The following is a 24697-nucleotide window of genomic DNA, read 5'->3' as shown; positions in this document are numbered from 1 at the left end:
GCCCCTTCCCGCACACTATACCACCATACACGGTGACACAGAGGAAGGTGCACATGACATAGAAGAGGAGGTGATGGATGACCCAGTTGTTGACCCAGATTGGCATCCATTGGGGGAAGAGGGTGCTGCTTCCAATAGCTCAGATGAGGAGCATCCACAGCAGACATCGACATCGCAACAGCTGTTATCTGGCAGGCCCGGAGCACTCCAAAGACAGGTTCCAAACATCAAAAGAGTTGCTGGACAGCTTGTCCAGAGGGTCAAAAGATCACAGCGTGCTAGGCCGCAGAATGTCTGCCAAAGTAGGAAGAGTGCAGTGTGGCACTTTTTTGACCAAAATCCTCATGATCAGGCCAAGGTTATCTGTAAGAAGTGCGCAAAGACCTTTAGCCGAGGGAAAAATCTGAAAAATTTGAATACCAGTTGCATGCTTAGACATTTAACCAGCATGCACTTGCAAGCGTGGACACAACACCAAACCTCAAGTGCCACATGTGCAACTGATCACAACGAAGGTAGTCAGCAACGCTACATTGTTTCCCCCACTGTAAGCCCACCGGTTAGCACAGCAGCAAATGTTGAGGTGTCGTTGCAAGGCCACAGCAGTCAGGGAATCCCACTGTTATATCAACGAAAGACTGATTCTAGGCCATCAGAAAGAACACCAACTCCATCACCATCATCAACCCTCTCTCAGTCCGCCCTGTCCACCGCTACTTCCACCATATGCAGCTCTCAAGTCCAGCTCACCCTCCCAGACACTATGAGTAGGTCAAGAAAGTACTCAGTCTCTCATCCGCGTACACTGGGTTTGAACGCCCACATTGCCAAACTAATCTCGTTTGAGATGATGCCCTTTCGGTTGGTGGAAAGCACAGCTTTCCGCGAACTCATGGCCTATGCAGTACCACGCTATGACCTACCCAGTCGCCACTTCTTCTCTCGCAAAGCCATCCCAGCCCTCCACCATCATGTGAAAGACCGCATTGTCCATGCACTCAAGCAGTCAGTGAGCGGAAAGGTGCACCTCACAACTGATGCATGGTCCAGTCGGCATGGCCAGGGCCGTTACGTGTCCATCACTGCGCACTGGGTTAATGTGGTGGATGCAGGGTCCACAGGGGACAGCGGTGGTGGGACAGTGCTGCCTAGCCCACGGTATAGGAAACAGTTGGCTGTAGGCGTTCGACCCTCCTCCTCCTCCAGAAGCGAAAGCTCGTCCACAGAGCGCAGTCGTACGAGCACTCCATCTGCAGCTGCCACTGTTGCACACGATGTGTCCCCCTATCGAGCAGCTAGTGGAAAGCGTCAGCAGGCTGTGTTGCAGATGATGTGTTTGGGCAACAGACACACCGCCGAGGTGCTGGCCGAGTACTTGAAGCGACAAACTGAGTCATAGCTGGGCAGTGTACATCTTGAGGCAGGCAAGGTAGTTACTGATAACGGCCGTAATTTTGTGGCAGCCATAGCCCTTTCAAAACTCAGCCATATACCTTGCTTGGCTCACACCTTGAACCTGGTGGTGCAGTGCTTCCTCAAAAATTATCCGGAGTTAACAGCCCTGCTCCAGAAGGTGCGAAGACTGTGCGTGCACATCCGCCGGTCGCCTGTACACTCCGTTCGTATGCAGAAGCTGCAGCAATTGCTCCACCTTCCCAACCACCGCCTCATTATCGACATTGCAACAAGGTGGAACTCCACCCTGCACATGGTGGAGCGGCTGTGCGAGCAGAGGCAGGCCATAATGCATTTGTGGGAGGATACACGGCCAGGCACTTTGAGAGCAGACATGGAGTTGACAGGTGTGCAGTGGTCGAAGCTGAAAGACCTCTGTAAAGTCCTTCAGTGTTTTGAGGAATGCACACGGCTGGTAAGCGCAGACGACGCCATCCTAAGCATGAGCATCCCACTTATGCGTCTGCTCATGCAAACTTTGACGCACCTTAAGGAGCAGGCGTCTGCAGCCAATGTTGATGAGGAGGAAGAGGAGGAGGGAATCCTTGATGACATTCAGCCATTGTCTGCTCAGGGACCTCTCCTGGACGAGGTGGAGGAAGAAGAAGAGGAGGAGGAGGATGATGGGGATGATTACTTAGGGGAGGAGGATGCATCTCGTGGGGCAAGTGAAAATGTTGGCGTGGCAAGGTCTGGTACAGGGTTTTGTGCGTGACTGGAGGGATGTGGATTTGCCAGAAAGTGCTCCTCCACCCAGCACTCGCAGTGCATCATTGACACCGGGAACATTGGCCCACATGTCAGATTATGCCTTGCAGATCCTAAAAAGGGACCCCCGCATTGCCAAAATGATGAACGATGACGACTACTGGTTGGCCAGCATCCTGGATCCACGCTATAAAGGCAAATTACAAAACATCATGCCACAGGAGAACCTTGACCTAATATTGGCTAATAAACAAGCAACTCTGGTAAATCGGTTGCTTGAGGCATTCCCAGCACACAGCAGCGGTGATGGTTCTCACACGAGCCGTACGGGCCGGGGGCAGCTTGGCAGAGGTGTTCGTGGTGCACACAGCAGAAGTGGCGTTGGAGACAGGGGTTTCATGACAATGTTGTGGACTGATTTTTCAAATACCGCTCACACAACTGGTAATACTGCATCGATGGAAAGTGACAGGAGACAGCAGTTGTCAACTATGGTTACAAACTACTTTTCCTCCCATATCGATGTTCTCCCACACAGGTCATTCCCCTTTGACTATTGGGCCGCTAAACTGGACACCTGGCCTGAATTGGCCCAATATGCCTTACAGGAGCTCGCTTGCCCAGCTGCAAGTGTGCTATCGGAAAGAGTCTTCAGTGCAGCTGGATCAATCCTGACAGAAAAAAGGACCCGTCTGTCAACCAAAAATGTGGATGATCTAACCTTCATTAAAATGAACCATGCATGGGTTTCCAAGGATTTTGTCCCACCTTCCCCTGATGACACATAGGGTGACAGAAAAATGGCTTGCTTTGGTCCACCTCTTCCTGGGACTTCACCTATTTCGCCTTTTGCATCAGCTGAATGTCCAACATCAACATATGCCTCTTTCTAAAACTCCCTAACTGTGCTGCCTCCCCCCCCCTGGCCGGGGTCACCACCTAGCGCACGACACCGTGCGAGTGCCGCTGCCCTGGACAGGTGGGTAGGCCGACTCTTGGGTGCGGGCACTGGCACAGGGTCCCTCATAGTGCAATCAAGTGTCTCTGACGGTGGTGGTGCACACCCGCCGTCAGACACACCGCCGTACTATGAGGGGCCCAGTGCCAGTACCGACGCCCACGAGTGGGCCCCCCTTGCTTGGGCAGGGCCCCAGCATTTGCAATCTTTACCTCTCCCTGCTCCTCCGCTGTGTAATCTGGGCCGTCAAATCCATACTGTGCCTGACACCGTCTGAGCCTGCCTCCTGATGTACAGACATATATTTTGAATGTGTACGCTATCCATACATGTTATCCAGGGATACGGTACCCTTTCTAACCTTTGTGCAATCACGTGCAATCCATACTGGGCCTAACACCGTCTGAGCCTGCCTCCTGATGTACAGACATATATTTTGAATGTGTACGCTATCCATACATGTTATCCGGGGATACGGTACCCTTTCTAACCTTTGTGCAATCACGTGCAATCCATACTGGGCCTAACACCGTCTGAGCCTGCCTCCTGATGTACAGACATATATTTTGAATGTGTACGCTATCCATACATGTTATCCGGGGATACGGTACCCTTTCTAACCTTTGTGCAATCATGTGCAATCCATACTGGGCCTAACACCGTCTGAGCCTACCTCCTGATGTACAGACATATATTTTGAATGTGTACGCTATCCATACATGTTATCCGGGGATACGGTACCCTTTCTAACCTTTGTGCAATCACGTGCAATCCATACTGGGCCTAACACTGTCTGAGCCTGCCTCCTGATGTACAGACATATATTTTGAATGTGTACGCTATCCATACATGTTATCCGGGGATACGGTACCCTTTCTAACCTTTGTGCAATCACGTGCAATCCATACTGGGCCTAACACCGTCTGAGCCTGCCTCCTGATGTACAGACATATATTTAGAATGTGTACGCTATCCATACATGTTATCCGGGGATACGGTACCCTTTCTAACCTTTGTGCAATCACGTGCAATCCATACTGGGCCTAACACCATCTGAGCCTGCCTCCTGATGTATAGACATATATTTTGAATGTGTACGCTATCCATACATGTTATCCGGGGATACGGTACCCTTTCTAACCTTTGTGCAATCACGTGCAATCCATACTGGGCCTAACACCGTCTGAGCCTGCCTCCTGATGTACAGACATATAGTTTGAATGTGTACGCTATCCATACATGTTATCCAGGGATACGGTACCCTTTCTAACCTTTGTGCAATCACGTGCAATCAATACTGGGCCTAACACCGTCTGAGCCTGCCTCCTGATGTATAGACATATATTTTGAATGTGTACGCTATCCATACATGTTATCCGAGGATACGGTACCCTTTCTAACCTTTGTGCAATCACGTGCAATCCATACTGGGCCTAACACCGTCTGAGCCTGCCTCCTGATGTATAGACATATATTTTGAATGTGTACGCTATCCATACATGTTATCCAGGGATACGGTACCCTTTCTAACCTTTGTGTAATCACGTGCAATCCATACTGGGCCTAACACCGTCTGAGCCTGCCTCCTGATCAATCCATACTGGGCGTGAGAACGGCTGGCGAGCTGTTAAGCAAGCTACAGCACCTGTGGTTTGCACACATAAGTTTTTCATTTTTTCAGGAATGACGGTTAGGCCTAATTCTGGAACTGCGGTTGACCTGCACTTACTGGGAAATCATTGTTCGCGGGTAATAATTGTCATCAGTGATCCCCATCACTAACGTTGTTCAGCGGGTTATCTGCACCTGTAAGCGACAAACGCTGGCCTTTTCAGTGTAGCGCACACGGACATGTAATGGCATGACACACCAGTTATTGGCCAATCTCATGTGCCAGAGCCTCACGTGTCCCTCTAGTAAGCCGGACTCGGACCGCGGGGCATGACGGAGTCTCGTTCATTAACGGAATTAAGCTTGCAATGTGTGCATCTGTTCTGTAGCTGGCATGGTTGAGGTTTCCCAGGTGGAGTCGAATTTAACCGTAGGCTCCACTCCTGGTGGTGCCCTTCTGGACATTCCTTTAAGGTTCAGCTTTGCAACCATACTGCCCACGTGAAACAAACACTTTGCCTTCATGAACGCTGTTTGGAGGGTCATGACTCGTGGGAATAACGCCGCCCAATCAGTTAACCTGCTAGAGAGATCGTTCGTTGCTCCCAAGCATGACATCACACTCCCTAGGAAGAAGGTAATGCCACTGTGGCGAACATACTCCTGGGGGCGACACAAGTGCACTGATGCCCAGCCACTGCTCGATGAATCTGCTGGTACATTGACCCAGACCACTACATTCCCCTCGCACGCTACTCGGCCTGAATCTGACCCTGATGAAACTCAGGTTACCCTTCCCATATACAGTTCCATCTTACACGGTGACAAAGAGGAAGCTGCAGATGAAAGTGCAGGTTCGGCCCACCCGCCATCAGACACACCACCGTACTATCAGGGGCCCTGTGCCAGTGCCGTCGCCAACGAGTGGGCCCCCCCCTGCTTGCTCAGGATCACAGCACTTGCAAAGTTGAAATACTGTGCAGTGAGATGGAAGATGGGGACGACGAGGAGTCCAGACAAGTACAGGGATTCCCTAGCGAGGAGACTTATTTGATTGTTTTCAATGTTGGGACAGCAATTTTTGGGGAGCACTATACTCTGGAGAATGATAGATGGTGCCCACCATACACTGGAACATTCCAAAGGTGGACATCAGACACTGGAGCAGCATTTACAGGGCCCATTATACACTAGAGCAGCAGAAATGGGGCCCATTATGTTTGGAGCATTATTTGGGCCCATAAGACAGTGGAGCTTCATCCATGGGGACCAACATATACTGTAGCATTATGTGGAGCTCATCATATACTGTTTCAAACATTATATGGGACCAATGATTCTGTATGGAGAAATAGATGGGCCTCGTCATGAGATGTAAAAAGTATTTTTCATTGTACTATACCGCTATTTCTCTGCCGTATCGGAGCATGATGAGTTGTGGTATGTGTTAAAGGGGCGCTCTTTCGCCCAGGGCACATGAAAACCTGGAGCCAGCCCTACCCCCCCACAACTTTAGCCAAATAACCCCCATTTTTCAGTGCGTAACTTGTATTATGAAGTTAATTAAGGTTGACAAGCTTAAGTAAGAAGAATTGATGCTTTTGGCATTCAAATGGGCACTGTAGGTGTGTTTCCTGTCCTCCTCTCACTGCCGACTTTTATTCCCCATTGACTTACATTGGGTTTCGTGTTTCGGGACGACCCCGACTTTTCCCTATAATCGGACGATCTTGCTCGACCCGACTTTTGGAAAAGTCGGGTTTCACGAAACGAAACGCGACCCTAAAAAACCAAAAGTCGCTCAACTCTAATGACAGTCATCCAAGTGTCACTGATCCCTTTTCTGATGTTTGCAGATTGTAATAGCTCAGACATCAACTCAAACAATACATTTTAATTTAAGCCATTCAGTTACACAAACCCAGGGAGGTGTGAGGCCAAAGTGTATTGGAAAACACTAACCAGACAGCCAGGGGTAAACAAATAGGAATAAAAGAAAACTACAATCATACAAATACACTCACAAATCAACAGAGTGGAAATTAAGAGAACAGTGGGATGGGTAACCCAAGTGGGAGAGGATTAGGATAAACACACAATATAAAAACCACGCTAATATCTCCTGTAAACTACACCAACTAACTGTTACTTCCGTATATACTCGTGTATAAGCTGAGATTTTCAGCCCATTTTTTGGGGCTGAAAGTCTCCCTCTCGGCTTATACACGAGTCATACACGGGGGTCGGCAGGGGAGGGGGATTGGGGGGTGTCAGAGACCATACTCCCCCCTCCTGGAGCACGGTCTCTGCAGCCCCCCTGCTTCCCCCATGATCTCAGTGTCCCAGCTGTTACTGCATTCAGCGGTTACGTGGTACCGCTCTTTAAACTAATGAATATGCGCATATTTAATGAGCGGTACCACGTGACCGCTAAATGCAGGAGCAGCCTGGGACGCCGACATCATGCTGGAAGCAGGGGCTCTGGGCTGAAGAGACTGGGCTCCAGGAGGGGGCTGGAGATTATGACGGGGGAGCAGACCAATACTTACCGCTCCCCGTTCCATCACTGTCTTCGGGTCCTCTGGCTGTGACTTAGCGGAGGGCACGATGACGTAGTCAGGGCGCGACGTCTACTAACGTCACTGCACAGGACCCGGGAAACAGCGATGGAACCGGGAGCAATAAATATAACCAGTGCCGGGGGCCTGAGCCAGCGGCTACACCGGCACCTGGCACCCAGTGATGGAGAGGTGAGTATGTCTTTTTTTTTTTATAGCAGCAGCGGCAGCAGCATATGAGGGGGATATTTATGTATGGAGCTTCTACTTGGGGCACCATTAACCCTTGTGCAGCATATGGGGGTAATTATGTATGGAGCATCTACTTGGGACACCATTAACCCTTGTTCAGCAATATATGGGGGTATTTATCCTTGGAGCATCTTGTTGGGCCACCATTAACCCTTTTGCAGCATTTTATGGGGATATTTATCTATGGAGCATCTTTTTGGACCACCATTAACCCTTGTGCAGCACCACCCTCGGCTTGTGCATGAGTCAATAAGTTTTCCCAGTTTTTTGTGGCAAACTAAGGGGGGGTCAGCTTAAACGCGGGTCGGCTTATACACGAGTATATATTCAGAACTCTTCTTCCCCACCAAACCAGGAAGTTGAAACTATCACTGGCAACTCCCAAGTCCAGAGCTGGCTCCAGGTTTTTGTGGGCCCTGGGCAAAGGAGTCTCAGTGAGCCCCTTTAATACATACCACAATTCATGATGCACAGATACGGCAGAGAAATATAGGTATAGTATAATACCAATGAATTCATTTACTTTTTACATTACATGAGTGATATCTATTGTAAATTGTACAATAGCTCAGAAACCGGACAGTATAGTCCTCCATACACTTTTATTGGCACCACATAGTGCTCCATGCAGAATATTGAGCCCCATATATTGCTACATACAGAATAATGGACTCCATATAATGCTCCATATAGCATGAGCCCCACATATTGCTCAATACAGTATAATGATTCCCACATATTGCTCCATACAGTATTATAGCATTACTACAAGGAATCTGACCCCCTTAGACTATCAATTCTTCTGCAGTGTTGCTATCAGTGTGTCAAGAGTGGGAAAAGAGGGTTGCATTGACAATCCAACACAATGGGCAGCACTTTGAACACAATTAAAAAGTGGTCATAAACTTGTAAATAACTCATGAAAGAATACAGTTACGTTAAAACCAAGCACACCATTGTTTTTCTTTGAAATCCTCAATAAGTTTGATGTGTCACATGACCCTCTTCCCATTGAAAAAAATAAAGTTGGATCCAAAATGGCCAACTTCAAAATGGCCGCCATGGTCACCACCCATCTTGAAAAGTTTCCCCCCTCCCATATACTAATGTGCCACAAACAGGAAGTTGATATCACCAACCATTCCCATATTATTTAGGTGTATCCTTATAAATCGCCCACCCTGTAGAATCCATTCCAGATCAGACATGGTCATCTAGGCTTCCTGGTCCTGGAATGAAATTCAACAATTCCCCAGAATAGGGTCAGAAAAAAATATCCAGACCAAATATATATGTTAAAGGCTCAGGACACACCATGTAGATACAGGGTTAATTTGTGTATGATTACGTGATGCTGTTGAAAACAGTACTGCATGCATTTTACAACCGTGGTTCTGTATTGTGTTCAAAAAATGTGGTTCCCTTAAAAAGTACCTTTCCTCAATTAGGCACCACATTAAGTCGTATCATTCAAGTCAAGTCATAAAACGTGATAAAATTACAGTAAGTGCTCATTACCAGAAGGATACCACAGCAGTGGTTTATACACTAAGTGAAATTAGAACATATAAATATTCTACTATATGATAGAAAGCTCCATTATCACATTTACCTATAATAGCATCTAATGAAAAAACAAACTGGATGAGAGCTATCGGGATAAACACCACTCAGGAATGTTGAAGCCTATGGTCACATCGAGATCACTGCTAAAATCCAAACAATTCTAGGCAGGCATGTATTGTAGGGAGTGTTCACACTGAGGGTTTTATGTGAATTTTAGAGTAGATTCTGCTTCAGAATCCATATCAAAAACCACTTCAAATAATATCTGAATGGCGCTTTCTGTAGATTTTAATGGGGAAAACATGCCTAATGTAAAATGATACTGTTTTTTTTCTATGTATTTTACTCTACTAAATCAATTGAAGCAGAAATAAATCTCTATTCACAAAACTATACCAGAATCCGTGCCAAAATACGTATTTTCAAGAATTTTTTTAGTGGATTTTTCTTCAAAAATCCACAAATAAAACCCTATGGCCTCGATTCATCATTTGTTATTTATTGAAGTCAGTTTTGTTTTTTTCGATCTTGTGGGAGAAAAATGCGACAAACATGTTGACATGCCATTTAACTGCTAGGTGTTGAGTATCAAAAGTTGCAAATCCTTTAAAAAGTTGCAAATTGCCGAGTCTTGTAATATGACTTAGGATAAAAGCCAAATCAGAATCTCAATTTGCAGAAACGGTGTTTCGGGCTATTGGCCCTCGTCAGTGCAAAGTATGAGAACTGATTTGGCTAGGTGAGAGGCTCTGGACTGAGGTCTAAGGGGTAAGGTTTCTCCTTGTGGAGAGTGACATATCAGCTCTGGCTTGTCAAGGTAAGGAGGCTTATTCGCCGTCCAATGCTCCTCTGGGAAAATAATATGCAAATTGCCTCTTCAGAGAAGAAGAGGACTTGAACTCTATAGTGCCACCTGTTGGTAGTAGCGATCCTACAAGTCACAATCAACCCTTTAACTAGTCTTGTAATATGACTTAGGATAAAGGCCAAATCAGAATCTCAATTTGCAGATTCGGTGTTTCTGGCTATTGGCCCTTGTCAGTGCAAAGTATGAGAACTGATTTGGCTAGGTGAGAGGCTCTGGACTGAGGTCTAAGGGGTAAGGTATCTCCTTGTGGAGAGTGACATGCCAGCTCTGGCTTGTCAAGGTAAGGAGGCTTATTCGCCGTGCAATGCTCCTCTGGGAAAATAATATGCAAATTGCCTCTTCAGAGAAGAAGAGGACTTGAACTCTATAGTGCCACCTGTTGGTAGTAGCGATCCTACAAGTCACAATGAACCCTTTAACGAGTCTTGTAATATGACTTAGGATAAAAGCCAAATCAGAATCTCAATTTGCAGAAACGGTGTTTCGGGCTATTGGCGCTCGTCAGTGCAAAGTATGAGAACTGATTTGGCTAGGTGAGAGGCTCTGGACTGAGGTCTAAGGGGTAAGGTTTCTCCTTGTGGAGAGTGACATGCCAGCTCTGGCTTGTCAAGGTAAGGAGGCTTATTCACCGTGCAATGCTTCTCTGGGAAAATAATATGCAAATTGCCACTGCAGAGAAGAAGAGGACTTGAACTCTATAGTGCCATATGTTGGTAGTAGCGATCCTACAAGTCACAATCAACCCTTTAACGAGTCTTGTAATATGACTTAGGATAAAAGCCAAATCAGAATCTCAATTTGCAGATACGGTGTTTCTGGCTATTGGCCCTTGTCAGTGCAAAGTATGAGAACTGATTTGGCTAGGTGAGAGGCTCAGGACTGAGGTCTAAGGGGTAAGGTATCTCCTTGTGGAGAGTGACATGCCAGCTCTGGCTTGTCAAGGTAAGGAGGCTTTTCGCCGTGCGATGAGATTCTGATTTGGCTTTTATCTTAAGACATATTACAAGACTCGTTAAAGGGTTGATTGTGACTTGTAGGATCGCTACTACCAACAGGTGGCGCTATAGAGTTCAAGTCCTCTTCTCTGAAGAGGCAATTTGTATATTATTTTCCCAGAGGAGCATTGCACGGCAAATAAGCCTCCTTACCTTGACAAACCAGAGCTGGCATGTCACTCTCCACAAGGAGAAACCTTACCCTTTAAAAAGTTTTACATTTGTTTTAAATATGCACTAAGTTGAAAATTCCACCAGAAACCTTACTCCAGGCTGGGACTAGAGTGAGATTTGTAAAAAAAAACTACATTTGGTAAAAGTCGTATTTCATAAATCCATCTAAAATATCTGGATAAACAAAGTCATCAAGGAAAAAAAAATACTTAAAAAAAAAAGACAAGTTCTTTTAAAATAATCTCTGGAGGCAGATTCTCAGGGAGATCTATGTCCGGCCCATAGATCTTAACAGCTCATTTACGTATTAAGAAAAATGGGGATTTCTCTGGAATAAGACATCGGATCACATATATCAAGGTATCATTTTAATCAGCTTCCTATGACCTTTCTATGATTAGGTTGATCCTAATAAATTGTTTATTTTAACAATAAAACATAAAGTCTCAAAAATTTGAAATAAAATCTATATTGTTTCTATATTTTCCATTACAGAGTTTTGGGATCCCTGATGCAAATTGTACAAACGACAGCGATTGTCCTGCGGGTGAACCAGTCATTGCCGGCAATGGTATAACGTGACCACATTTACTAATGTACTGGCAGCATGTCTTGTTCATGGCACAAATTACTTTGCTAAGAGAAGAAAAGCCATAAATATGTAGAGGAAATTGCCTCCATTAATTGAACAGAAACGCAGAGAATGAGTCAAAATAACGTACAGCGTAAAGAAAGGCCATCCAGAGATTCCACAGCAGAACCATTTAGTCTGAAAATTCATCTCACGTCAGACAGGAAGAGAAAGAGTTGAATATTTTTTTTTACCAAATGCATCAAAGTATAAAATTATGAAATCATCATTTTGACTTTTCAAAATTATTTTTACCACTTGTTTTATTTTAACTTAAAAATAATTATTTGTTCTAGATTAAATGTGGAAAGAAAAACCAAAAGCCATGTTAACATTTTTATGGTTTCTTTGCCCAATAATGGTATGTGCACATGACGCCTTATAGATGTCTGTGTACCCGCAGAAGATGCTTCTGGAAAGTGATGGCAGTTTTTTGTGAAGCGTCCTTGATGGCAGGTACTTGGTAGTTTTCTAGGCAGCATTGTTGCCGGTGACTTTTTTTTTTAGTTGTGTATATAAACGACTGGGGGTCTTCCCAACAGAAATCGACAGGAGAATGGACCGGTCACTTTTTTTTAGCTGCTTCATTGCTTTTGGAAGCTTGAAGTGGTTAAAAGAAGTTCAGAAGGATGGAAAATGTGCTCAACAAGTCATTTATACATTGCCGCGGTTTTTTTTTTTGGTGTTTTTTAAGCACTTTTACAGACAGGTTCCAGGCGATATCCATATGAAGCAGACGTTGTGTGCACGTACACTAATTGGTTATGGAAGTTAAAGAGGTTATACAACTTGTAGAAATTTTGTAAAAAATGGCTACTGATACTGTAAAATAACAAAAAATGACCTCCCATTTTCTCACCCCCACAGACTCTGCATTGACCCTCCATGATGCTCCTGGTCTTTGCTAACATGTGGGCACTGCAGCCAATCTGTGGCTCTAAGTGTTACGTGACGTACTACTGGCAATATTGTTCCTGTAGCCAGGACATATCTAGAGAGGGGGCACCCTGTGCATTTTCTATGGGCGCAGCTGGTAGTGGATCCCTTTGGCGCCACCTGATGCATCGGTACGAGGTGCCTCACAGGCACCTGCATTTTTCCACCATTTTTCCACCACCTGTAGTCGGATTTGTCTGTTCTCCAACAACAGCTGACACTCAGCATTCATGTGTTTCAGGCAGGAGTACTATTGAAGCCCTGCTTCCAGCTCTCCCGGGTCAGAGAAACATCAGCATCATGATCTGTCAGAGAGGGATGGTGGAATATGTAAGAAGACAGTATAGGCAGGGGTGCTGTGGGAATGTGTTAGGGGACAGTATGCGCAGGGAAGGCTGGAAATATTTGAGTAGACATTATGGGCAGGAGGGAATGTGTAAGTAGACAGTATGAGCAGGGTGGAATGGGTAAGGAGACAATGTGGGCAAAGAGGAATGTGTGAAAACTGTCTCCATATTGATGGGCAGGTGGGGAAATGTAGCGGAAGACATTATGGGCAGGTGGGCATGAGAGGAGACAGTATCGGGGCAATATGTGATTAAACAGTTTAGAGAAGAAAAGTTTGCAGGTGCACAGTATAGAAACTGGGTAGTGTGGGGGCAGTATAGAGAGGGGCAAGCATAGAGGACAGTACGAGGGCAAAGGATAGAGAGGACAGCATGCATAGAGGGGAGCATGAGGGGGCGACACAAAATTGAAAGCCGTAGACTGTGGAGGCCATGTACCATAAGAGGGACAGTGTGGGGGTCATATTTTGTCCAAGTGTAGGAGAGAGGGCCCCCGCTGTGTAACCGGGCCGGAATCAAGGGAGCTGTCACCAAGGTTCCTAGGGGGTTTGTTCCCGGGGGATGTGATTAGAGGACGGACAAGAGACTCTTCTAGAAAGTGTGGGGGCGGAGTGGTTATAAAAAGGAGGACAGGGACACAGCAGGGGGCACTCGACGGAGAGAGAGAAGGAGCAGGGAGCAGGAACCTAGGTGGCGCTGGAAAACTGGAGGAAGTCAGCGTTTTCCAGGGAGATGGAACGGGGACTCGCCTGATCCAAGGAGAGGAAGGCACCGAGCAGCGCGAGGGAGTGACACAGACCTGACACCCGCAGCTGCGCCCCAGAGAGTCTCGCGACCGCCGTAGCCCTGCTCCAGACAGCGGCTGCAGCCTGCCCGCTGCCACCCGCGGCCGCCACTGCCCAACTGCAGCCCACGGCTGTCGCTTGACTGCTGCCACCTGCGGCCTCCACTGCCCGACTCCGGCCTGCCTGCTGCCACCTGCAGCCACCACTGCCCGACTTCAGCCTGCTGCTGCGGCCTACCCGCTGCCACCCACGGCCGCCACTACCCGACTCTAGCCCGGGGCTGTGGCCGGCCCGCTGCCACCCTCAGCCTTCACTGCCCCACTCTGTCTCACGGCTGCAACCTGACCACTGCCACCCGCGGCCTCCACTGCCCCGTTCTGTCCCGCGGCCGCGGCCTATACATTCAGGTCTGCAGCTGCCACCACCTCGCCTCTGTGAGGGGGCCCAATGCTGCGGAACTCTCCTGGGGCCTGTTGTGCCCCTTCTACACCTGGGCGTCAGAACTCTAGAAGCCTACGACAACTCCTCATCGGCTGGGCCCAGCGGCTGAGACGCCGAACAGACTCCTCCCGGACAACAACTCTGCAGGACGTCAGAGAAGGATAAGTGACACTCTGTTGGTAGTTCTAATTATTCCAGGACTCGTAGTTGGCCTTATCACAGTCATATAGTTACCGGCTCTGACCGGGTGGTTAATTTCTGGTTGTTTATGTGTATTATTGTCTAACTCCCTGCGAAGAAAACTGTTGTTAGCTTGCTAGCTATTCCTATAACTCCTATATAACAGTTGAATTTAAGCTTGCTCCACCTCCGTCTCGTCACTGCATCCTGTGTACCTGTGAGTACCATACTGGGAACACAGAGAGAGGCAATTATTCAGAGGCACAGAGATGGATAATTATCTAGGGACACAGCGTGGGGCAGATAATTTTATTCAGGAGCATTATAATGACATTTTAATTTATAAGGGCACCATGTTGGGATGTGCTTCAGAAGTTCAGACAAGATCTAAGTCTCCAGAGAATAGATATGGATTTGAAAAGTCATCATACCATCTGCACTAGATGGAGAAGAAAAGAGAGTAACTCCAATCAGGGAAGCTGTCATCTATAAGATGTCATGGTTTGAACAAGGTTCTTGCCCTGCACTCACAGGGTTAAGTGTTCGTGGCCTCTTTCTGGATCTGGGAGGGGTATTTATACTCACTCTTTACCAGGGTTCTCTGTCAGCTATATTGTTGTTCTGGTGTGTCTGACCCCTGGTGTGCGTGTATTCTGCGTTGCTTGTTTGCTTCCCGTGTATGACCCGGTCCGTTCCCTCACTCTGTACTCCGTTTCTCGTTTTGGCATTATTGTCTTTTCCGGTTCTGACCTCTGACCTTGGCTATCGTTACTCCGTTACAGTTTGTCCCTATTGTACCGTCTATTGCCCGTTCTGGTTTTCTGATCTATTGCTACGTCTTGACTATCCATTCTGTCTAACCCTTTGGTACTGTATTGCTATATCGTGCTTTGACCCGGCTTGATCTGGTTTCTGTCTCTGTCTGTGCCCCTTGGTTACATTGTCCAGTAGTTACCTTTCTAGGAGTTTCCCTGCAGCTCCTGGCTCTGTGGCACTGAGGTCACGCCCCCAGCAGTCACATGCTTCAGGTCCTGTGAGCTTGGAGCATGCACTGTCACCACTGAGACCCCGCTCCGCAGGTATCTTTGTGCATAGTCTTTGTACTCAGGACACGCGCACTGGCTCAGTGAGCAAGTGCAGTGCGGTGTTCCTGACATTATAGCTGACCATTTCAGTTTTTTTTTTTCCTCTGAAGGGAAAAAAAAAGTGTGTTATCCTCATGGATTCCATACAAGCTTTGGCTGATCAGGTCAAGCACCTGACCCAAATGTTCCACAAACTTAATGTGGAACAGCGCACGATGGCCCATACCCAGCAACAGTTGGTGGATACTGTGCAGGGGGCTGTCGCTGCAGGACCTCCTAGTGCTGGGGATAGAGATGTGTCATTGGCATCCCCTGAATCTCCAGTCAAATTGCCAGACCTTTTCTCAGGGGATAAAAGGGAGTTCAGGTCGTTCAGAGAAGGATGCAAGCTTTTTTTTCTCTGAGGCCCCGCTCCTCCGGGGATGAGTTCCAGAGGGTGGGGGTCGTCATTTCCCTACTTCGGGGGGGCTCCACAGGCATGGGCTTTCTCTCTTCCTCTGCTCCTGAACGTATGTCTGTGAATTTGTTCTTTGAGGCTCTGGGGCACATTTATGATGAGCCTGATAGAGTGCATCTGGCAGAGGATATGTTGATAAGTGTGACACAGGGGAGGCACTCTGCTGAATGGTTCTGCTCTGAGTTCAGTCGCTGGGCAGCGGAAGTCTCCTGGGATGCTGCTGCCCTCCGGGGTTTGTTCTGCAGAGGCCTGTCTGAACATTTGAAAGATGTCCTAGCCCTTCATCCTCCACCGGATTCTTTGGAGAACGCTATGATCCAGGCTGTCCGCATGGACCGTAGGCTGCGGGCAAGAGGGGTCATGCTGCAGGAGACCCCTTTATTCTCCAATCTGAGAGACTCTGCATCTAGTCCTGAGCCCTTGGAGGTTGGTGCCACGTCATTGGAGGAAAAAGAGAGGAGACACCGTAGAAACAACCAATTGTGCTTTTACTGTGGATCCGCTGGACATTGGAGAAGGAACTGTCCTTCTTGCCCTTCTTCAGTGAAGCCGTCAGGAAAACGACTGAGTCTGGGTAACAATCGAGGAGGTTGCCCAGACTCCCAGGTACCCTTTTCCTCACTTACTAAAATTCTGCTTCCGGTGAAACTAGAACTTACAGGCGGTCCAGTTGGGACTACCGCCTTTGTTGACTGTGGTTCTTCTATCAATCTGATCGATGCCAAAGTTGTGACTTTTCATAAGATTGGGACAGTCAGGTTAAAAGATCCTGTTAAAATTGTGGCAATTGATTCTTCTCCTATCACCCAGGAGGGAATTTGTTTCATGACTGATACCTTTTCGCTGAAAGTGGGTTCAACTCACGTGGAAAAATTAAGGTGTTTTGTTCTAAATAATCTGCCGGCTGGACTGGTACTGGGTATGCCTTGGCTTCAACGTCACAATCCTACTATTGACTGGGTCATGGGGGAGATCATTCAGTGGGGTTGTATGGCTAACGGTCTATGTTGTAACTTGACAACTATTGTCACCCCAGTAAAATCTGTGTCAGTGTCGTCTGTCGATCTGGAAGGTATTCCGGAGTATCTGAAAGATTTTGAAGACGTATTTTCTGAAAGTGAGGCTGAGGCGCTACCACCACATAGACCCTTTGATTGTGCCATTAATCTAGTCCCTGGAGCCAAATTACCCAAGGCTCACCTGTTCAATTTGTCCGGGCCCAAACGTCTAACCATGAAGGAGTACATTACCGAGTGTCTCCGCAAAGGGCATATTAGGCCTTCTGTTTCACCTGTGGTGGCGGGCTTCTTTTCTGTTAAGAAAAAAGATGGTGGTTTGCGGCCGTGCCTTGACTTTCGGGAATTAAAAAAAATTACTGTGAAAAATACATACCCTCTCCCCCTAATTCCTGATCTATGTAACCAACTCACCGGGGCCAAGTGGTTCTCTAAACTGGATTTACGTGGGGCATACAACCTTATAAGAGACCGGGAAGGGGACGAATGGAAAACAGCATTCCTGACGACTGAAGGGCTGTTCGAAAACTTGGTTATGCCCTTTGGTCCCACCAACGCTCCTGCTGTTTTTCAGAATTTTATTAATGTAATTTTCTCTGATTTAATTGGTCGTTTTGTGGTCATCTATTTGGATGACATTCTGGTGTACTCTGTGGACAGCCAATCTCACTTGCACCCTTTGCGGATGGTTCTCCTGAGACTGAGAGAGAATCATTTGTATGCCAAGTTGGAAAAATGCTCATTTTTCATGCAAGAAGTATTCTTTCTGGGGTTGATTGTGTCAGGGGAGGGGTTCCGCATGGATCCTAAGAAGGTCCAGGCTGTTACAGATTGGGTGCAGCCTCATGACTTGAAAGGGTTGCAGCGATTTTTAGGCTTGGCTAACTTTTATAGGAAATTTATTAAGGGCTTCTCGCAGGTGGTAAAGCCTCTAACGGACCTCACTCTCAAGGGAGCTGATGTAAAAAATTGGTCTGTAGCTGCAAAAAATTCTTTCATGACATTAAAAAAGTGCTTTTCTTCAGCCCCGTATTGGTACAACCCGACCCGACAAGACCTTTTATCGTGGAGGTTGACGCCTCGGAAGTAGGGGTGGGGGCAGTTTTGTCTCAGGGCCCTCCTACCCTTACTAATCTGAGGCCTTGTGCCTTCTTCTCTAAAAAATTTTCCTCTGCCGAGAGAAATTACGATAAAAGTTGGCTTTTGAAGAATGGAAGCATTTCCTGGAGGGGGCTATTCATCCCATTACAGTCATCACTGATCACAAAAATTTGGCCTATATCGAGTCTGCCAAGAGATTGACCGCCAGACAGGCTCGGTGGGCACATTTTTTTTCTCGATTTCAGTTTACCATCACATTCCGCCCAGGATCTAAAAACATCAAGGCTGATGCCTTATCCCGAAGCTTTGATTCGGTGTCCCCTCCAGAACCTCCCTCCTCCTTTCTTTAGCCAGGAGTAGTGGTGGCTGAAATCTCATCTGAGTTACAGAGAGAGATTTTGGAGGCCCAGGCTCGGGCTCCGGGTGGTAATCCCCCGGGTAAATTGTTTGTACCGGAACGTTTGCGTCTCAGACTTATGCAGGAATTTCACTATTCTATGTTGAGTGCTCACCCTGGGATTGCAGCCACCCGGGGGGGCAATTGCGATGGGTTTCTGGTGGCCCTCTATGGTAACATACATATTAAATTAGAAAATGGTAGCACACCAAATATGAAATATGTGAAATACGAATAGCAAAATGGCTTTAGTAATACATTTCATAATGGCTTTTGTAAGGCATATCAAATATAAAATAAGTGAAATATGAATAGCATAATGGCTTTTGTAATCTTGAAAAACATATAAGATACTTAGCACAAAATTTGGCCAAAAGATGTGAGCCCATTCACCAACGACAAGGTGATCTCAGATTGAATGGGTCCCTATACTGACTGCCTGGTGTGAACTGACCTCTGGCTAGTAACATGATAAAGCCTGTATATATAGGACGATAGGAACCAAACATGTGATTGAATGTGATTAAAATCACCACTTGATGAAGGGCGGAGTGCTCAGTCAGAAAACTAGTATACAAGTAATAGAACAAACTGACGGCACATCTAGAACTAGTCTGAATAGGTGCATACCAAAAGGCAACTTACATATTAAATTAGAAAATGGTAGCACACCAAATTTCGTATTTCACATATTTCATATTTGGTGTGTTACTATTTTCTAATTTAATATGTAAGTTGCCTTTTGGTATGCACCTATTCAGACTAGTTCTAGATGTGCCGTCAGTTTGTTCTATTACCTCTATGGTAACAGATATTAAAAAGTTTGTGACTGCATGTGGAGTGTGCGCCCGTTCTAAAAGTTCTCAGGTCCGGCCGGCCGGGGAGTTAGTGCCTTTACCAATTCCGGATAGACCATGGACACATTTGTCCATGGATTTTATCACATATCTTCCTCCTTCCAGGGGCAACTCGGTGATATGGGTGGTGGTGGATAGGTTTTCAAAACAAGCTCACTTTGTACCTCTCCCCGCATTACCATCTGCTGAAACCCTGGCCTGTTTATTTATGCAGCATATAATTCGGTTGCACGGAGTGCCTATGAATGTGGTGTCAGACAGAGGGGTACAGTTTGTAGCCTGGTTCTGGAGGGCTTTTTGCAAAAAGCTGGGGATTTCGTTGTCCTTCTCCACTGCCTACCACCCAGAGTCTAATGGACAGACGGAGCGCACGAACCAATCGTTGGAGCAGATTCTGAGATGCTTGGCCTCTTCCAGGCAGGAGGACTGGTGTGAGGTATTGCCCATGGCAGAGTTTGCATTCAACGGTCGTGTGAGTCAATCTACTGGGAAGTCTCCCTTTCAGATCAACTATGGGTTTAACACACATTTTGGAGTTTTCCAGCATGGATTCAGGTTGTCCTGGAGCTGAGGGTGCGACACAACGTCTTAGAATTCTTTGGAGGGAGGTTCAGAGGAATATTTCCAAGGCCCAGGAAAACTATAAGCGGTTTGCTGACAGGAGGAGGGGGTCAGGTCCAGCATTTGCAGTAGGGGAGAAGGTGTGGCTATCCACCCGCAATATCAAGCTTAAGATACCATCTATAAAGCTGGGCCCCAAGTTTATTGGCCCATACAAAGTTGCGGAGGTTGTTAACCCAGTAGCCTACCGACTGCAGCTGCCCACCTCCTTTAAAATTTCTGATGTCTTCCACAGGTCCCTGTTAAAGCCTGTAGGGATGGTGAGAGAGGATCCCTGATCAAATGCTCCGCCAGTGCTGGTAGAGGGGCAGCTGGAGTATGAAGTAGGGCGCATTGTTGACTCCCGGTGGGTGCGCCGGAGACTCCAGTATCTGATACACTGGAAGGGGTACTCTCTGGAGGATCGGTCATGGGTTCCGGCCAGTTCGATGCATGCCGATCGTCTGGTGCGGGCTTTCCATGCCAGATACCCAGACAAGCCTGGGGGTCCAGTGGCCCCCCCGTTAAGAGGGGGGTACTGTGATGGTTTGAACAGGGTTCTTGCCCTGCACTCACAGGGTTAAGTGTTCGTGGCCTCTTTCTGGATCTGGGAGGGGTATTTATACTCACTCTTTACCAGGGTTCTCTGTCAGCTATATTGTTGTTCTGGTGTGTCTGACCCATGGTGTGCGTGTATTCTGCGTTGCTTGTTTGCTTGCCGTGTATGACCCGGTTCGTTCCCTCACTCAGTACTCCGTTTCTCGTTTTGGCATTATTGTCTTTTCCGGTTCTGACCTCCTGGCTTGGCTATCGTTACTCCGTTACAGTTTGTCCCTATTGTACCGTCTATTGCCCGTTCTGGTTTTCTGATCTATTGCTACGTCCTGACTATCCATTCTGTCTAACCCTTTGGTACTGTATTGCTATCTCGTGCTTTGACCCGGCTTGATCTGGTTTCTGTCTCTGTCTGTGCCCCTTGGTTACATTGTCCAGTAGTTACCTTTCTAGGAGTTTCCCTGCAGCTCCTGGCTCTGTGGCGCTGAGGCCACGCCCCGAGCAGTCACATGCTTCAGGTCCTGTGAGCTTGGAGCATGCATTGTCACCACTGAGACCCCCGCTCCGCAGGTATCTTTGTGCACAGTCTTTGTACTCAGGACGCGCACTGGCTCAGTGAGCAAGTGCAGTGCGGTGTTCCTGACATAAGATACATGAATGTACAGTATATGTTTATTTGTGATACTAAATACATCTTACCAGTATTGTGGTTACTCTTCATTTTGCAGTCTTATGATGGCTGGTAACAACTACTCCCACCATCTCCGTACCATTGTCAAGGACATATTGGGGTTCATGGGTTCTTGTGATACAATTGTATATGAGGCTGACCTGACATTGTAATTGATTGGTCTAGTAAGCTTCATGCTTTATTTCTGTACTGATGGTGGCTGTCATTCTGTAGTTCTGCATTGATGATAGTTCTGGTGATGTAGGCATGAACTAATGGTGGTTCTGAATATGTATTTCTATACTGATGGTGGTTCTAGTGATTTTTTTTGTTCTTATGATAGTTATGTTGATGTATTTCTGTATTGATAGGGGTTGTGATACTGTATATCTATATTGATGGTGGTTCTGCTAATGCATTAATGTACTGATAATGATTCTAGTAATGTATTTCTGTACCGATGGTGGTTGTGGTGTTGTATTTCAATACTGATGGTGGTTCTGGTGATATATTCATGCACTGATAGTGGTTCTCGATATGCATTTCTGTACTTAAGGTGGTTGTGATGTTGTATTTCTATACTGATGATGGTTCCGGTGATGTATTTTCGTTCTGTTGGTGGTTCTGGTGATATATTGATGACTGATGGTGATTCTGATGTTGTATTTCTGTACTCTTGGTAGTTCTGGTGCTGTATTTTTGTACTGATGGTAGTTCTTGTGATATATTCCTGTACTGTTCGTAGTACTGGTGTTGTATCTCTGTACTGATGGTAGTTCTGTTGATGTACTCCTGTACTGATGGTGGAACTGGTAGTGTATTCATGTACTGTTATTGTTTCTGATCCTGTACAGAAGTAGCAATCCATGACTTGTCAAGTAACATGATACATGGCTATGTTAAAAAAGTATTGTGCATTCTGACAAGTTAAGGATTACTACATCTGTATTTATGTTAGAAGCATTAATTATGAAATTCAGCACTGCAGAATTCCACCAATATTTCACTGTCAGGAGTCAGCTCTGCTTGCTGGTTCCAACGGTAATCACTTGACCACTCATATGCATATCATTCTTACAGTCCTGTGCTTACTGTATATGTTTCTCTTCCTTCATCTCTCAGTGAAGCAGTGCATGCAGTTTATTACTGACTATTGAGGGTATCAGTCTGCACATGACTGTAAGTGTGCAAAACACATATGAGTGGTCACATATGACAACTACTTGAACCGCTCAACCTGTATATAGGAGGGGGCACCAAACTGAATTTTTGCCGCAGGTGAAGAAAAACCTAGACTTGCTTCTGCAATTACAGAATGATGATAACAGTAGTAAAGCATTTAACCATTGCAGGCACAGATTGGATTTCATGGTCACGTGCTGCCCATATTTAAGCAAAGACCAGGAGTGCTGCAGAAGGGTAAGCATCGGAACTCTGGGTAAAGGTGCTGGTAAAAAGTAATGATTTTATTATTCTATAACTTTGCCAGCTTTTTTTTACCAAATTTCTACCATGTGGATAACCCTTTTAAGATGTCCATGGATAGGCTGGTATACCCATTATTTTATTATAGGCTCATGCCTTTTTGACCCTTTTGGGAGGACATTTGTTCCTTCTGACTCTTCTCATTGTTAACAAAGGTTTCAGGGAATGCACAGAAGACCATGAGTTGTCAAGCCATATTTAGTTACAGACATGGCACAACAAATAATTTAGCTGGGCTAAAAAAGATACCACTTTTGACAAAAGGGGAATGTGTGGATTTTTTTTCTCATTTGCAGCTTTCTGGAAAATTTTTATATAAAAAGTAACATTTCATAGTTGGGTCTGATTGCTGGCCAAGCATTGACCCATCACCACTTTTAACTTTACTTTTGCAAACATGTATGATGTTAACGTTCACGCTTCAGCCATAAATGGTTAATGGGTTAATGTGCCCATATAAAAAATATATATATATTTTGGAGTAAAATTCAAATACTCTCATAATTGTGCATGTCATGCAAATCCTACCAAAAATACAAATGCTGGTAGTATTTAATTATCTATGGAAAACATATTAAATGCAGCAGTTCTCATAGCCCATACTTTTAAAATAAATCATTTCAACACTAAAGTGATCCTAGAATTTAAAGGAAACCTGTGATCTGATATGTGCTGACCAAACAATGACCAGCACGTATCAGAGGATTGCAACCAGGTATATTTTTATCTGAACCGTATCGGAGAAAATAAACTTTAAAGATCTGGCCTAGGTCTACTGCCTGAGGCAAGATTACTCCTGCTTCGTGCCCAGCCGACTTCTTCCAGTAGCAGTGCAGGTGATTGACAGGTCTCTCCTTAGATGATGGGTTCCTTTTAAAATGACCAGTCACGGGCGCATCATTTTATTTAGGATTATGTAATCATTATTCAATATTCTCTTTTCAGGGGTCAAGACAGGAAAATGCTTGAAGACAGGTGCTGTTAACACAACAGGAACGTGTGAAATATTTGCTTGGTGTCCACTAGAGAAGAGGCAAATACCAAAGTAAGATCCACTGAAAATGGAGCATTTATGCTAAAGGACTCATAGTTCAAATAGTATTATCCAATATGCAGATGTTTCTAAGAAATATTTTAATTTCCTTTAAAGTGGTTGTCACCTTATACAGTTGTGGCCAAAAGTATTGACATCCCTGCAATTCTGTCAGATAATACTCAGTTTCTTCCTGAAAATGATTGCAAACACAAATTCTTTGGTATTATTACCGTATCTTCATTTAATTTGTCTTAAATGAAAAAACACAAAAGAGAATGAAGCAAAAAGCAAAACATTGATCATTTCACACAAAACTCCAAAAATGGGCCAGACAAAAGTATTGGCACCCTCAGCCTAATACTTGGTTGCACAACCTTTAGCCAAAATAACTGCGACCAACCGCTTCCGGTAACCATCAATGAGTTTCTTACAATGCTCTGCTGGAATTTTAGACCATTCTTCTTAGGCAAACTGCTCCAGGTCCCTGATATTTGAAGGGTGCCTTCTCCAAACTGCCATTTTTAGATCTCTCCACAGGTGTTCTATGGGATTCAGGTCTGGACTCATTGCTGGCCACCTTAGAAGTCTCCAGTGCTTTCTCTCAAACCATTTTCTAGTGCTTTTTGAAGTGTGTTTTGGGTCATTGTCCTGCTGGAAGACCCATGACCTCTGAGGGAGACCCAGCTTTCTCACACTGGGCCCTACATTATGCTGCAAAATTTGTTGGTAGTCTTCAGACTTCATAATGCCATGCACACGGTCAAGCAGTCCAGTGCCAGAGGCAGCAAAGCAACCCCAAAACATCAGGGAACTTCCGCCATGTTTGACTGTAGGGACCGTGTTCTTTTCTTTGAATGCCTCTTTTTTTCTCCTGTAAACTCTATGTTGATGCCTTTGCCCAAAAAGCTCTACTTTTGTCTCATCTGACCAGAGAACATTCTTCCAAAATGTTTTAGGCTTTTTCAGGTAAGTT

The 24697-nt window shown here is 45.9% G+C and overlaps 1 protein-coding gene across 1 annotated transcript in view; it reads left to right on the top strand.

Annotated features, from left to right (window-relative positions):
* Window positions 1-24697, top strand: part of P2RX5 (purinergic receptor P2X 5) — a 180433-nt gene that overhangs the window by 102249 nt on the left and 53487 nt on the right. The window contains exons 4-5 of the mRNA XM_073565318.1: window positions 11641-11716; window positions 23634-23733. Of these exons, the coding sequence (XP_073421419.1) occupies window positions 11641-11716; window positions 23634-23733 (176 nt within the window). The remainder of the gene's footprint in view (window positions 1-11640; window positions 11717-23633; window positions 23734-24697) is intronic.

The sequence above is a fragment of the Dendrobates tinctorius genome, unplaced genomic scaffold (genome assembly GCF_039654945.1).
Source record: "Dendrobates tinctorius isolate UK_male_01 unplaced genomic scaffold, ASM3965494v1 ptg000016l, whole genome shotgun sequence".
NCBI classification, from domain to species: Eukaryota; Metazoa; Chordata; class Amphibia; order Anura; family Dendrobatidae; genus Dendrobates; species Dendrobates tinctorius.
Note: the sequence above shows the minus strand (reverse complement) of the source record. Positions and strands in the feature narration are given on the sequence as shown.